Below are 16454 nucleotides of genomic sequence, written 5' to 3'. Positions count from 1 at the left end.
AATAATACACAGTCCACCCACAATCAGGGTATAGTAAGTGCTGTGAGTAAATAAAATTTAAAAATCAAAACTCTGGGGTAGAGGGTGTCTGTGACATGGTGCAGCTTTAGGGATGGCCTGTCAGGAGTGGTATTTGCACTGAAATCTGTATGTAACAATCATCTGGTGTGTGACGATCAGATGAAGAGGATTTCAAGCAGAGGGAACTGCAAAAGCAAAGGTCCTGAGGCCTGAAGAAGCAGGATGTGTTTAAGAAATAGAAGAAGCCAGGGATGCTGCAGTGAGAAGGGATGGTGGACTGAAAGTGACATGGGAGAGGTAGACAGGACCTGACCTTTTAGGGCACTGTAGGCCAGGAGGCAGGACATGAAGAGAATATATGGATTTTACTCGAACACCATAGAAGCCACTGGCAGTTTCTTGTGACGGGTTCTGGTTTGAGGTTTTACAGCAACATTCTGGCTGCTGTGTGGGGAAACAGATGGGAGGTGGGAGGCAGTTACAGATGTGGAAGGTGGGAGGGGAGAAGAGACAGCACGGAAGCCAGCTGGGAAGCCAGGAAGAGGAATCATGTCAGGAGGAGAAGAGAAAAGAGAGCTGAGGGGCCTCTATCGATGGAAGGCTAGAGGGCAGGCTGGTTAAGCAGGAATGGCAAAGAGAAAATAATGCAAATTGGTTGATTATTATAGTTAGGTCGGATGCTGTTCAGGAATGCAGGTTGAACACTTCAAGAACAGTCTGTACCCTGGGGCGGGAGTCATGGCACTCGCTCTATGCCCTCCACACAGTCCACTGAAAAGCTGAGCTTCATAAATAGACTTGCAAGCCCTGGCCAGATGTCCACCCCACACCCAGCTTATTCGGGCCCCCGGGGGGTGGGAGATGGGGAATGTCTGGGGAAGGTGCAAATGCATGCAGCCCTGGGCAGATGGCCTGGTGTCTGAGGCAGGGAAACTCAAGATTTCCCCCCATTGTCCCTGTGTGCCGGGAGTTATGTGACGTCTCACACCTTTGCGTTGACAAAAGTTCTCTCACCTTGGAAATCTTGCCTAATCTCTGGTTTGTGGTGAGGACAAATGAGGTCTATTTGTAAAGAGCCGAGTAGAGTCCTGGTTACAGAGTAGGTTTGATAAATGGCAGCTGCTGTGACTAGCATCATGGACCTGCCCTTAGGAGCCTACTGTCTTTAGGAAGGCAGGCCCAAGAGAGAACTATCCAGAGGCTCATTGAGTGCGAAACAAAGGGCCTTCCAACGAAACATTGAGAGGAGGATCTGATGTAATCTAGAACTATGCTGTTCAGCACAGTGGCCAGTAGCCATATGGGACTATCTACATTAAAACTAAATAAAATTTAAAATTCAGGTCCCCAGGGCACTGGCCATTTCAAATGCTCAGTAGCCACATGTGATGAGTGGCTACCATATTGGACAGTGCAGATGTGGAGCATCTCCATCATTGCAAGAAGTTTTATTGGACTTAGACTCTGAATAGAGAAAGTCTGGCTTGGTCTAGGCTTTGAAGGAAGGAATGACTGGCTGGGCAGGGTATCCCATGTCCATGGAGTAAAGTTCACATACAAGGAGTGATTTCTCTCCTTTCTCCTGGTTATCCTCCTCTTCCTCTTCCTCCACCTCCTCCTCTCTCTGTGTCTCTTTCAGAATTGCTACTTTAGCCCTTTTTTGTTATTTGTCAGCTGCTCTTTTTGGCAACAGATTTTTTTTGAGGTATGATTCATATACCATACAATTTGTCCATTTAAATTGGACAATTGAACAGTTTTTATTAGTATATTCACAGAGTTGTACATCCACCACCACTCTCAGTTGTAGAACATTCTCACCCCAAAAAGAAATCCCATTCCCTTTAGCTATCACCCCATCATACCTTCCACCTGCCCCCCTCCAGCTCTAGGTAACCACTAATCTGTCTTATGGATTTGCCTCTTCTGGACACTGCATATAAATGGAATCACATAATATGTGACCTTTGGTGACAGACTTCTTTCACTTAGTATATTGTTTTCAAGATCCATCCATATTGTAGCAGGTATCAAAATGTATGACCAAATACTAATCTTCTATATGGATCTACCATATTTTATTTACATATTTGTGTTAATGGACATTTAGATTATATCCACTTTGAGGCTATTATGAACAAGGTCCTGTGAATATTCATGTATACATTTTGGGGTAGACATATTTTCATTTCTCTTAACTATTCTCCCTCCTCCTTTTACCTTTGCCTGCTACTGTGACCTTTTTTTTTTTCTTTGGATTTTATTTATTCATGATAGACAGAGAGAGAGGCAGAGACATAGGCAGAGGGAGAAGCAGGCTCCATGCAGGAAGCCTGATGTGGGACTCAATCCTGGGACTCCAGGATCATACCCTGGGCCAAAGACAGATGCTCAACTGCTGAGCCACCCAGGCGTCCCATGTGACCCTTTTATTTTTTATTATTTTTTAAAAGATTTTTTTAATTTACTTATTCATGATAGAGAAAGAGAGAGAGGCAGAGACACAGGAGGAGGGAGAAGCAGGCTCCATGCCGGGAGCCCGACGTGGGACTCAATCCTGGGACTCCAGGATCGTGCCCCAGGCCAAAGGCAGGCGCTAAACCACCGAGCCACCCAGGGATCCCCCATGTGACCCTTTTAAAATACAATTCAGATCATATTATTCTTGACTCACTCAGTGTAGAAACCTGAGCCCTCACAAAGGCCTCAAGGGTCCCTCTCTGCCTCCAGTTTCTTTCTTTTGCTTACTCCACTTCAACCACTAGTTTATTACTCATCCTTCAGACATGCCAGGCACACTCCTGCCCCAGGGCCTTTGCACTGGCCACTCATGCTGTCCAGAATGCACTTCTATCAGTTATCCCTGTCATTCTCCTTCTCTTCTTTCAAACTCTTTTCCTAGAAATCACCTCTGAATGATTTTTTCTCTGGTCTTCCTACTAAAGTGTATGGCTCCCCCTGCCCTCCCTATTCCCCTTTATTATTCTGCTTTATTTTTCCTGCTTTATTTTTCTCCGTAGTACATATCACATTCTAATACAGAGCATTTGTTTTGTTTTCTGCCTTCCCTCATATACAAGCCCCTTAGAGTAGAAATTTTTCTTTTATGTTTTGTTCTCTACTTTACTCCAGTATCTTGAATGATTTTTGGCACATAGTAGATGCTCAGTAAATACTATTTATTGGATACATTACCCTCTCTCTCTGAATGTCTCTCTCACTCGTGGTCCCTACCCTACTCTTGTCTGGCACCTGACACTGTCCTAGGTGCTGGGACACAAAAATGAATAAGACAAGGTTTTTGAGTGAAGGCATGGTGAATGAATTCATTGATATGACTCACTCAGTTGCAGGTTCCAGGCTACCCTCTGGAAATGAGCCCTGGATTTAGGGACTCCTCTGAGAATGACCTGACAGATTTGACTTTCTCTAAACTCTGACTAGAGCCTCAGAGGAGGGAGACTTGACCCTGCTATCCACAGAGAGCACAGTGAGCCCCCTTCCTGGGCTGCCTGGCCTTACTTGCTGCCCCCTCTGCCTGCAGCGCAAGGCCATCGAGCGGTTCTGCAGTGAGGTGAAGCGGCTGTGCCATGCCGAGCGGAGGAAGGACTTTGTCTCCGAGGCCTACCTTCTGACGCTGGGCAAGTTCATCAACATGTTTGCCGTCTTGGATGAGCTGAAGAATATGAAGTGCAGCGTCAAGAATGACCACTCTGCCTACAAGAGGTCAGGGCGCCCTCACCCCGCCCCCCTCTTCCTGCAGAGCCAGCCTGGGGGAGGCAGAGGATATAGTCCTGCCACGCTCCTCCTCCAGAACCAAGCTGGCCATTCCCCAGCACGAGCAGGGTTGGGCCTGTTACCAGCTTTTGCAGTTTGAGAAATAAGATGCAGAGCTGAGTCTTTGGAGAACTGGGTCTCTGTAGATGTTCTGTCTCAAGGTAGGGTCAGATCCTCATTTTCCCTAACCTGTGGAGCAGTAGTAGTTTCCCATGCAGTATAGGACCTGGAAGATAATCATAAAATGGTCAGTCACATCAGTCATTTCCTGCAATATTCAGAAAGCCAGTTCAAACTGTTTATATTAAAAAGGAACTCAATTGGCTCCCAAAACTGAAAAGTTTCCTTGTTTCTGGATCCAGGTACTCAGATGCTGTTGGTCTGGTTCCCCCTACCTCTGGGCTCAACCTCCCTTGATAGCAGCTTCCTTCTCAGGCAGGCCTATGCCCCGTGGTGGCCTCGGCAGCTAGAAGCTACCCTCTGACCAGCATAGCACCCCCAGTTTCAAAAGAAAGAAAGGGTGCTTCTTTGAAATAACTTTTGAAAAAGTCCCAGATTGTCATTGCTCTGGTTTGGGTCCCGTGTGGACCCTCCATCAGGTAACTGCGGGGAGTGGAGGCTCCAGTTGGACAGGTGCTTTCCCTCAGAGTCAGTTGGAGGTCCACGTCAGCTTACGAGAAAGAAGGACTGAGAATGTGTGAGGGATTGTCGTGCTCCAGAAATTAGGATACCACCACCTAGAAGGTGGCAGGGGGCATTTGAAAGCAACAGGTATCTTTCCTATATGTTGCTGATGTTCAGATGAGCTCTCAGTGTCTGCAGATGTATCTTGGGAGGGATTTTCTGTGTCACTGATGAAGAGGCCCCCTCTTCCTTGAATCACATCCTCTTGGGGCTCCAAGGTAAACTGGAAAAAAGCAGGCAACAGACCTATTCCCACAATTGTATCCTAAGTGAACTGTGTAACCTGGAGGTGTCCATAGACAGAGCCCCCTCCTCAGCCTGGTGCAGAAATGGCAGCTTTCACAAAGATTTCATAGACAACTCATGGTATAATATCTCCTACATCTCCCCCCGCTGCTCCCTGTGTTTCTCCCCAGTTTTGGCCACTCCTTGCATCGTGGTCATAAGTGACACACCATGCAGAACAGCTAGGGCTGTGAGCAAGGCGGGTGTCTTGTCTGCTCTCGTGATCAGTCGTGATATGGGCTGCAGCACTACCAGGTTAGGCTGGGACAGACCAGGATGGCGTGGTGTTCCCCCATCGAGCCCTGTGAGTGCTCCCCACACCCATCACCCTTCACCTATATCCCTATTGGGTGAAATAGACTTTTGTTTCCATGCAGTGCTTTGCTTTAGAAACTTGGAGGTTTTCTGTAAATAACATAATCCATGCAAAACCAACACATCCTGCCTGGGATTCTTCTCCATGACCGCTGTGTGGTTTCACGGCAGGTTTCACAGCATGGCGCAGGGATGCCCATTTCGCTCTGTCTTGGCACCTCTGGCTGGTTGATAGGATGCTCGTTGCCCTTAAACTTGCCGGTTTGGGCCTTCAGTGTATTCCTGCCTCCTAAATTTAGGAATCCTTAAATGTACAAGGTGTATATGGTCCCAAAGGAAATGACTCCGGAATACACTCTCCTTTGATATTAGAGTCATCTGTGATATTGTGAGCTCCTTAACCTCGGGGCCGGGGGAGGGGGGGATGACTCTGGGTTAGGTGGGAGCGGGAGTCAGTGAGGCCCGGCTTAGGCGGGTTCTGCTTGAACATTCCTCTCTGCAACACCCTGTAGGGCGGCGCAGTTCCTGAGGAAGATGGCGGACCCCCAGTCTATCCAGGAGTCACAGAACCTTTCCATGTTCCTGGCCAACCACAACAGGATCACCCAGGTGATGGCAGAGTCCTTGTTCATCTCGGCCTGGTGTCCCAGGACACAGGCAGGGGCCTGAAGATTGAAGGACCACAAGCAGGGGAGCTTAGTCCAGATCTAACATCCTCACTTCCCTGCACTTATGGATTAACAGACTAAGTCCGCTCCCCACCCACAGATGACCCTTTCACCCCCTGCGGATTTGGTTCCCTGAAAGCCTTCTCAGCCCATGTGCTACCCCCACAGCAGTGAGGATTGAGGGCCTGGGTTCTGGAGTTTGACAGACTTGTTCATTTTATTTCTTTTTTTTTTTTGAATTTTATTTATTCATGAGAGACATAGAGAGGCAGAGGGAGAAACAGGTTCCATGTGGGGAGCCCGATGCGGAACTCAGTCCCAGGACCCCGAGATCACAACCTGAGCTGAAGGCAGACACTCAACCACTGAGCCACTCGGGTGCCCTGACAGCCTTGTTTTCTAATCCTGGACCCTCCATTGACCCTTGTGAGATCTTGAGTAAGGTCTAAGCCTCAGTTTCCTCATCTGTGGTGTGATCTGTTATTTTTGAGAATAAGAGTCCATCTCATAGGACTGTTGTGAGAAATGAAACATCATATCAAAAGCCCTTAGTAAGCAGAGCCTGATGAGTGGTAAAAGTATAAGCTGCCGTAGCTATCGTTACTGCCACCACTTTGCTGGGCACCCCCATCAGCTATGGCTCTTTTGCTCTGACTGACTTAATGTAACCCGTCTTGCTCACCTGTCAGGTCAGCCTAAACAGGCACCAGCAAGAATGTGAGCTGGGCTCCAGCTGAGAGGGTTGTGCATCTTGGAAACATTTCAGGCTCAAACCTCTCTCAGGGATGCTCCTGGCTTCACTGGACCCTTCCTGCTCTTGGTTAACTGCACAAGGCTGCCAGTGTTGAGGCTCTATGTTTCTTTTCCGAGACTCAGCCCCACGTCCCAGCCCCAGGTTGTCTGTGGAAAGCACCAGCAGTGTCTTTCACGGTGTCCTCCACAGGGGCCCAGGTTGTCCCTTTTGAGAGAAAGGGCCTGAGATGGAGCTCTTAGACTCTGTTCTTATGGGAAATGCTTCTGTACCACTGTGTCCTGCCAGGAGGGGCACAACTGCTGGTCCCACTCTCCTCCCCTGGGCTGGGTATTTCTGTCATCGTCTGAGATATCATGGCTAAGTCTATACCCTCAAAGCTAAGCCTAGATTACTCAGGCCTGTTACTGTAAAGCTGAACTGCTTTTCAGCTCAGCCCAAGAAAGTCCTTGCTAAATGTAAGAATTGTCAGGAAATAAAATGGAGAGCTCAGAGTGGGGGCAGGTTGCCTGCCGTGGGAGATTGCAGAAGCTCTCACCAACCACCGTGGGGACTTTAAGGAGAGGATGCAGGTTCCCTCCACCTGGGATGGTCAGGAGGCTGTGCAGTGTCACTGCCAATCAGCTGTGGGCCTTCTGTGGTGGTGTGGGTGGGGAGGAGGGAGAGGGGCTAACCAGGAGTGGGGGGCGTTGCTGTTCAGTGTCTCCATCAGCAACTGGAAGTGATCCCAGGCTACGAGGAGCTGCTGGCAGACATTGTCAACATCTGCGTGGATTACTACGAGAACAAGATGTATCTGACCCCCAGTGAGAAGCACATGCTCCTCAAGGTATAACTGCAGTCACACACCCCAGGTCCTGGGCTAGCCCCTTCACCTCCTTCTTATTTAAAATCTTTTTTTTTAATGTTTATTTTTTCTTAAACACTGATACAGATCTTACTGGACATAATTTTTTGTCCTTTTTTCTTTCCTTCCGTATGTCATATACACCTTTCCAGATGCTGTTAAGGTTATTTCTACAATAATTTTTAAAAATTTTTTTTTATTTATGATAGTCACACAGAGAGAGAGAGAGAGAGGCAGAGACATAGGCAGAGGGAGAAGCAGGCTCCATGCACCAGGAGCCCGACGTGGGACTTGATCCCGGGTCTCCAGGATCGTGCCCTGGGTCAAAGGCAGGCGCCAAACCGCTGCGCCACCCAGGGATCCCTACAATGTAATTTTTAATGGCTGCTGAGTGTCCCATTGTGCATGGATACTGTTACTAAACAAATCCCCTGTCATTGGATATTTGTTTGCTAAATTGCATTGAACACTCTTAGAGCGCAACTTTTGTGTACATACTCCTGCCAAGTCAAATGTCATAGAGGAGAAAATTGCTGACTCAAAGGGAAAGCAAAATCTTCAAGCTTTTGCTGTCACAAAGTAGTCACATTTGTTCCAGTGGTTTGCAAATTTCATTTTTAAATTACCAAGTAATATTTATTGTAGAAAATCTGGAATATATAGAAAAGCACAAAAAATTTTAATGTCTCCCCATCTTTTCCTCCAGAGGTAAGTAACACTTTTAGCATCTTGATATATTTCAGTTTTTCTATGCTTATACTTCTTTAGCATATGCTATATGCATAAATGATGTGTGTGTAATTTGTATTCCATTTCATTAAGAGGAGTGGGAATATTATGCAACCACTCAATAATGTGATATGGATGTGCTTGTATTTCTTTCGCCATTACTCAGCCTTTGGCTGCTTGGGTTCTGATTTCTCTGGACAGCAGTAGCACTGAGATGAGCAGCCTTCTGCATGTTCTGCTGACACCCTGCATAGCCCCTGTTCAGTCTTTCTTCCCCAGAGCCTCCCCTTCCAGAGTTCTCCTGGTAGTTTTATTTTTCCTCCTCTCTGCCTTGCCACTCTGGCTTGCTATTCTGAGTCCCAGCCCTGTTGGGGTTCCCTTCTTTCTGTTCTCACAGCACCTCGACAATATCTGTAGGAAGGGGTGTCTCAGTGATTTGTTCCCTCCGGCTTCCTCTGTACCATCAGAAATCCAGATGAGTCTCCAAGAGCCTAGTGGTCTCTCTCACCCCCTTGCTGTGCCTGGGCAGGTCACAAAGCTCTGCCCAGAACAGCTGCTGCCACACACCAGGTCACTAAATTCCAGCCCACCAAGCTCTCTGAGATGCTGCCAGCAGATTCTCTGGCCCTGGTTTTCTCTCACTAGCTTTTAATTCCTCTACTCCTCTACTTCTTCATCTTCTTGCCCTCAGCTCTCCACCACTTTCCCCCAGGCTCTGGGTCTCAATATTGATTGTTCCCTGGTTTTGCAGCTCATTTAGTGAACTCAGATTGCCACCAGGGGCACCTCTCACCTAACGTGGAAGAGTCTGGTGCCCACCCTGCAGAGCAGGAGACAGAATGGGGCTAAGAGGGATGCGACCTCAATAGTCTTCTAATCCAGTCCCTTACGTGTCAGATGTGACTTCCCCACAGTCACAGCAGCTCTCAGCAAGGGAAGCTGCTTTCAGCCTAGCTGTTCAGGCCCCCTTCAGCCTTGCTGTGCATTTGACAGAAGGAGCAAAACATGTCAGCATTCGAGAAGCTATTAAATGGACTGGCACATCCAGAGTCAGCCTGACCTACTTACATGGCATTGTCAGACAAAAACATGTTCCCGAATGAAGTCACCAGTGGCTCCTTGGGAATCTCTGCATTGTTTTAGCTTCCTTGGGGAAAGAAGTCAACAGTTTCACATTCATTCGACACTGAGCAGGTATTCCCAAGTGCCTGTAATGTGCTAGACCCCAGGGATGCAGCAACAAGCAGCGCTCAGCCCTTCCTCGCAGGAAGCATCTAAATGTGTGGATGTTCTTGTCTGATCTGGCTTCAGACCCTGTCTCTGCAACCTGTTAGCTGTGTGACTTGACTCATAAGATTGTTGTGAGAATTGAGGAGAATATCTGGTAAAGCCCTACGCATAGTAAGGACTCAACAAGCGACCACCATTACAACACAGGGTGGTCTGAATTTCTTCACAGAAATCAAGTTTTTAGTTGAAATCAGATTTATGTCTCCTTTCTTTAATTGAAGACATGTGGGTTTTGAGAGAGAACGTGTCACTATAAGACATACGTGTGTGTGTGCACATGCACAGACCTCCTTTTTTTGTTTTGTTTTGTTTTTTAAACTTTTCCAATGGTCATGATGTGCTCTGCACTTTCTTGCTCTAGGTAATGGGTTTTGGTCTCTACCTGATGGATGGAAATGTCAGTAACATTTACAAACTGGATGCCAAGAAAAGAATCAACCTCAGCAAAATTGATAAATTCTTTAAGGTCAGTACCTGAGGGTGGGGCCGGGCCGGGCGGCAGGGCAGTCTCTCTGAGGAAAGGGAAGAAATCTGCAGGAGCAGGGCTTGTTGACGGAGCTGCAGCTCTAAAGTCCCCAAGAGGAGGAAGCGGGTAGAATGATAGGACCTCCAAATGCCCTCCGTAGAAGGCTGCCCCATTGAAGTCAGACATGCTCCCAAGTCTCAGGATTCCGCTGGGAGGCCTTAAGATTCTTTCTGCATATTACTTTTTGTCTTTCCTGAATTCCTTGCTATCTAAAGAAAGAGGTGCATCCCAGAAGATAGTGCCTGCTTTAATTTTCCATATGAATAAGAGCTCACGGAAGCAGGAGGATTAAAGACTGGATTTTAAATTGATTCTCATTTGCAAAGTCACAGCCTCTCCTGGTCCACTGAGGACTCCCTCTACTTGCCCCCTGCCTCTGGGCGCAATGCCTCATCATGGTCCGTTATACACTCAGACCTTTGCAGTGCCTCCGAGGTTTGATCTTCTGGCCCCAGGTTTTTAAAAAGAAAACCTGGTGTTAAATTAAGCCTTTGAGGTTTTCATGAAGAGATTTCCCGCCCTCGAATTGAATTCCATGATATCAGTTTAACTAGCATCAGGCACTCCAGGCTTGGAGTAGAGTCTCAGAGGTCAGACATGGAAAACCCAGGCTTAACATTAAAAGTCCCCCATGTGGCATGGGGGACACTAGGCTGGGCCTGGGTCCCACTGACTCTTCCAGGTGAAGAGGGAAATAAATCACCAAAGGCATCCTGTGGCTTTGCTTCTTTTTAAGGCAGGAACTTTCACTTTTCTCTGGAGCTGCCCCAAATGAAAACGGGGCTCATCTCAGGAGACCTTGTAAAACCCGTCTCTGCCCCCAGTCAGTAGGAATGAGATTGGGGTGCAGTTGAGTAATACAGCTTTGCCATGGTCGGGCCTGGGTTTTAGTCTGGCTCTGCCACTCAACAGCGGGATGACTCTGGAAAGTCACCAAACCTTTCTGAAATGGAGTTCCTCAGCCGGAAAAATGTGAATGCAAAGAGTATTTACTTTATAGAGTTTCCTTGAGGATTCAGTGGGAGGCAGAGCCCTGGATTATCATCCTGGCTCCTTGACTTCTATCGGGTTTGATTTTGTGTGAAGATTACTTGAGCTATCTAAACTTCATTCTTTTTATCTGTGAAATGGGGATAATAATAGTATTGACCTCACAAAGTATTTGTATGGATTGAGAGACTGTTTTTTTGTTTAATAGACTATTTTTTAGAGCAGTTCAGAAATCACAGCAAAATCGAGCAGAAAGTGCACAGTTTTCCCATTTACTCCCCTGCCCTCCACCATGCAGAGCCTCCCCCACTATCAAAATCCCTTATCAAAGTGATACACTCTTTACAATCATCAAACCTACACTGACACATCATTATCACCCAAAGTCCATAGATTCCATGAGGAATCCCTCTTGGCGTTCTACATTCTGTGTAACTTAACAAGTACAGAATGACATGGATCCACCACCGTCCTAAATATCTGGTTTTGAAGAGTTTGATATGGTACTTGTGCATAGAAGCCAGCAGTACATACCAGCCTCCTCTCCATTTATCCTGGTGTTCAGTTAGGACCTGTCTGCCCTTTAGCGTTTAGTGTTAGGGTTTCAATTGCTTTACGTTGTAAAGTTCTCAGGAAGGCCACACCCAGCCGGCAGCATCCAAGTATCCACTCCTAGTCCAGAGTTCACGGCAGCAAGGATCCGAGAATCCCAGGGAAATTAAAGCAGAAAGGACCCTGCCCTGGGAGGCAGGCCATCTGATTCTCATCCTTCATCCATTCTGCCTGCTGTGTTACCTTAGACAAATCACTTTGCCCCTCTTGTGCTCAGTTGCTGGAACATGGGTTGGCTGGAGGCAAGAGAGGACCTGTACAACTGTCTGGGACTCTTTCTGTTGCCAAGGTGACAAAGTAGCATGATCAGAAGAAGAACCTAGGGGTTGGCCCAGAGGTACACAGAGGCCTGCTTTCCCCAGCAGAAGGCAGCCATCCCTCCCCCCCACTCCTCTCTCAGCATCTCACGCCTTGTGTTTGCTTCCTTTGCAGCAGCTGCAAGTGGTGCCCCTTTTCGGCGACATGCAGATAGAGCTGGCCAGATACATTAAGACCAGTGCTCACTATGAAGAGAACAAGTCCAAGTGAGTGCCTGCCATAATGTCTCTCGGCTCCCGCGAGGATGCCCAGCCCGGGCAGGGGGCCGAGGGGCCACTTCAGCCCCTCCTCCCTCCCCAGAGCCCTGGGCAGGTGGATTCCATCACAACACTGGCACCCAGCTGGCCAGAAGGGAACAGCAGAGGGTGCTCTGAGCTCTTTTGTATCTGCCCTTTGCTGCCAGGGTTCAAAAGTGTTCAGAGCACAACCCTGCCCCTTCTCCGTCCCGGCGCTGACCCATGCTGCCCACAATGGGATGGCAGGAGCCCACCTTCCCTCAAGAAGGGGGAGGACTGGCTGGCCCTCCATGGTCGGGTGGAGCAAGATGGCATCCTTCATCACCTTGCTTCTTTCCTCAGATTTATGTCTATGCAGTAAGTATGTCATTGCGTATATGGCCTGATGGTTCTACCTGCAAAGTGGGTCAATAGCCTCGCCTTAGATCGTTTTATAAACCACCGTTCTAGGTAACTTGTGCTAGGATCTGGGGTGTCAGTGACTCATGGCAGGTGGGTGACATCTAGGCACAGCCTTGGCCACTCCTTTGATATCTGGGGTTGTTAATAAAGTTCCTTCTGTCTGCATCTTCCCCAAAGCTGAATGAATATGACCTTTCCAAACAGAGAGTGGCTGACTGTCCTTTAGTCAAAAGTGAGGGTTAGTGCCTTAAAAATATGTGAATGGAGTGTCCTCGAGCCCCACCAGCCTTGAGACCCTGTAAGGGAGCCTCACCAAGGAAGCTGATTTAGTCTTTTCATAACCTGCTGGCTGCTGGCATGTGAGGAGGTTCTCTAGGGAAAGCATGGAACTGAGAATGCTGAACTCCTGAACTCCTTTCCTCACATTTCCTGCGTACATCCTTGACCACCTAAAGTTGGTTGGGAGTGGTGATGTGGCCACGGTGGGGTGTCAGGAGTTTGAGTGATTGTGTCCCCCCTGTACAAGTAACCCAAAATATGAGTCATGCCACAGGAAAGGCATGAAGAAATCTATCACCAATCCAAGCATTCTTATGAGAGCCACTTCAAGGAGATCCTTTTGAGATATGAAATTTTTCCCAAAATGTTTATCCACCTTGTTTGGTTCTAATGCTTCATCTGTCTCTGGGGTCACCCAGCACCAGATGACAGAAGAGGGTGGAGGGGGCAGTCTTCTTTCTCTTGGGGAAGGAGAGTGAAGACTTTCATTCCTTGATTTACTCTCCATTTCAGGATGGTTTTCCCAATGATCTTTTTCCAAAGAGTTGAGAAAGGAGAGAGGCAAGGGGAATGAGAAGGGGGTGGCAAAAGAGAGAGGGAGGGACAGAGAGGAAAAGCCTGCCAGCAGTACCTCTCAGAACACATCCCTTGCCATGGAGTCCTCTCACATTGCCAGATCACTGTTGACAAAGAGGCACGATCCCTGTAAGTTTCCCGGGTCCCACCCCAGCAGCCAGTTTCAACCACAGGATACCGCCAATGCTGACAGTCAGTACGCAGGTTTGGGGAGGTGACCCACCTTGCCTTTTCTTCACTCGGTTTTCAGCTCTTTGTAGCCCTAGAGAGGCTCTTCGCTCATAGAACTGGTAAGTACCATGGACATAAGGTATCCGGAAAAGCCTGTGATTGGGTCTCAGAGGAGGAAAAAGACTATTGAAGTCGGCCTGTGGCAGGCTCTCTAGCTGGTGGCTGTGACACCTCTTGGGTCTACCCAGGGGAGCCAGCCACATTTGGCTGATCGCCAAGAGCAACTAGTGAGTGGAAGGAGCCTATCCTGCTGAGGTATGTAAGGCCAGGACCTGTTCCAACACTGTGATTTTCTGCCCAGGTGGACCTGTACCCAGAGCAGCATCAGCCCCCAGTACAACATCTGCGAGCAGATGGTTCAGATCCGGGATGACCACATCCGCTTCATTTCCGAACTCGCTCGCTACAGCAACAGTGAGGTAAGCTAGCTCTGGCTGCTAGGATGGAGGCCTGGGGGGTTCAGGGTGTGAAGGGACAAGGACTAGCCAGGAAGGAAATAATCACAGGGATGATGGAGAGCAGGAGTGAGGCAGTACATATCGGAGGCAAGAGGTCAGACTGGCCAAGAGGGGAGAGTGACCAAGAGCATGGACTTTAGAGTCAGACAGAACTGGATTTGATTCTGGTTTTGCCACTGACCTTCATGAGTTATTCACAATCTCTGTGCCTTAGTTTCCTCATCTGTAAAATGGGGGTAATAGTATCTGGAAAGGTTCATTGAGAAGATTAAACAGTAGGATGCATGGAAAACGCATCTTGCCCAGCAGATAATGGTGGCCCAGTAATGGTTGATGTGCACACAATCCCAGCCATTTTGACCCTGGATGGCAAGAGAAACAGTTCTGAACAGTCATGCTCAAAGCACTTACTAAATATTTTAAAACTACACAATAATAAATTATCCTTATAACACATCAGAAAATGCAGTTAGGGACAGAAGACCATTAAATCTCTTGCAATCCCACCAGTTACAATTTTACTGGTGTCAAATTTTTCTTTTCTTTTTTTTTTAATATGGAAATATAGCCAATGCATAAACCTCAGAAAAAATACAAATATACGGAGAAGTCAATCATGTAAAATTGTACCAACCAGCACCAACTGTGATTAATACTTCGGTTTCTATATCCTCCTGGACTCTTCCCATATATACCCTTCTAATAAATTTACATATTGGTTTGATAAACATAGGTCTCTGGATTCCAACCTGGATGACTCTGCACTATCCCACGTTTGCTCACTGGTTCCATCATGTGGCTGGCAGTGATAATGCACATGCTTTCCAAACCCAAACTCAGAAAATGTCTTTGATCAAAGGGCTGCATATTTGAAATGAGGACAGTCAGACAGGTGCACATGGTGTGGTCATTAGACAGGCGGCCCATATCCTTAGGAGGTCTCCTAGAAGACATAGACCAAGGTCAAGCCCACACCTTTGGTTTTCTTGACCATATGTGACAATCAACTAAAGCTATGGGAATAATTTGAGTGCTGGGGCCTCCTTCATCTTTGTCAAGTGTTGGTGTGATCTAACAATGAATTTGGCTTAAAGTTTTTTTTTTAAGTTATACATGTTATACATGTGTATACACAGATAATTCTCATTATTCACAGAAATTATATTCTATAAAGTGGGCACGAACACTAGATCAACAAATGCTGAACTATTGCTCCTAGAGGAAGTACAGAGTTCAGTTCCTTTGAACCTTTGGTCACAACATTTTCATATGCTGATCAATGTATAACCTCGTTTTCTGTGTATTTCTATTTAAAGTCCCCTTATGTAATGTATGTTTACAATTTTACTGGTGTCAAATTTTTGACACCAGTAATATATAATATATATTGCTAATTCGTTGACATTAACTCACATGCAACAGCACTATAATTTAATATCCAAACAAAGCTTATCTAAAACTTGTGCTTTTTCCCTAAGGCATGTCATAGCCTTTTTGCAGTTAGCATCACTAGACAGAACTTGAGCACTACACTTGGAGCCACTTTAAATAGTGAAATCACCAGTAAAAAGTTCAAAAATGTGGAAAATGAGGCATTAAATAAACCATGAAAAGGACAGGTATACAGCATGATTACTGAAATAAGAACGCAGAGGGTCATCATGTTCAACCTCAGCTGGGACAGGACTCAGATTTTTCACCACTCAGCACGTACCTGTGAATGACCAGTGAAGGTACTGGAAGTATTGACTTGAAGGTTACAAATAGATTTTAGTGAGTAGGCAAATTCACAGTACCAGAACCCACAAATAATAAGGGCTAACTCGATATGTATATAAATATATGCAGGTACATACATGTACGCACGCAAACATATATGTGCACATGCGCTGCATACATGCATGCGTGTATATGTATGTATGCGTACATATGTGCATACATATTGCATGCATATCTATGCATATGCACTTGCACACATCCATATTGCCTTATGGAATAATACACATTCAAGTACGTGTTTATCTTCAGCACTTTTCAATTGGTGAGACATCTAATTAATGAGTTGTGAAATTAATATAGTGGCTTATGATTAGCATTTTTGTATGAGATAGAATAGACAATCAGAGAAATTATGAATAAAGTTAATTCATGAAAAATGTTGGTTCATATATATATATATATATATATATATATATATATATATACAGGTATGTGTTCCTGAGTTAATTTGTTGTGTGTCCTACAGCTATAATTTACAATTTAAAAAATTTGAAAGCCACAGCTCTGCAGTATAGCTGGGGTAGTTGTGAGTGGGGCTATGGTATCACACCACCTGAGTTTAAACCCTCAACCATTTACGACCCATGTGGCCTTCAACCAAGAACTTGTCTGAACCTCGGTTTATCTATCAAAGAGGATATAATTTTAGCACCTCCTTTGTATTCTTTGTGGGGGATTCA

At 46.5% G+C, this 16454-nt stretch overlaps 1 protein-coding gene across 12 annotated transcripts in view; it reads left to right on the top strand.

Annotated features, from left to right (window-relative positions):
- Positions 1-16454, top strand: part of CYFIP2 (cytoplasmic FMR1 interacting protein 2) — a 132585-nt gene that overhangs the window by 34981 nt on the left and 81150 nt on the right. For all 12 annotated transcript variants that reach the window (XM_072756754.1, XM_072756750.1, XM_072756756.1 and 9 more), the window contains exons 6-11: positions 3566-3747; positions 5595-5691; positions 7202-7330; positions 9729-9833; positions 11928-12019; positions 13839-13956. In XM_072756754.1, the coding sequence (XP_072612855.1) occupies positions 3566-3747; positions 5595-5691; positions 7202-7330; positions 9729-9833; positions 11928-12019; positions 13839-13956 (723 nt within the window). The remainder of the gene's footprint in view (positions 1-3565; positions 3748-5594; positions 5692-7201; positions 7331-9728; positions 9834-11927; positions 12020-13838; positions 13957-16454) is intronic.

The sequence above is a fragment of the Vulpes vulpes genome, chromosome 4 (genome assembly GCF_048418805.1).
Source record: "Vulpes vulpes isolate BD-2025 chromosome 4, VulVul3, whole genome shotgun sequence".
In the NCBI taxonomy this organism is placed as follows: domain Eukaryota; kingdom Metazoa; phylum Chordata; class Mammalia; order Carnivora; family Canidae; genus Vulpes; species Vulpes vulpes.
Note: the sequence above shows the minus strand (reverse complement) of the source record. Positions and strands in the feature narration are given on the sequence as shown.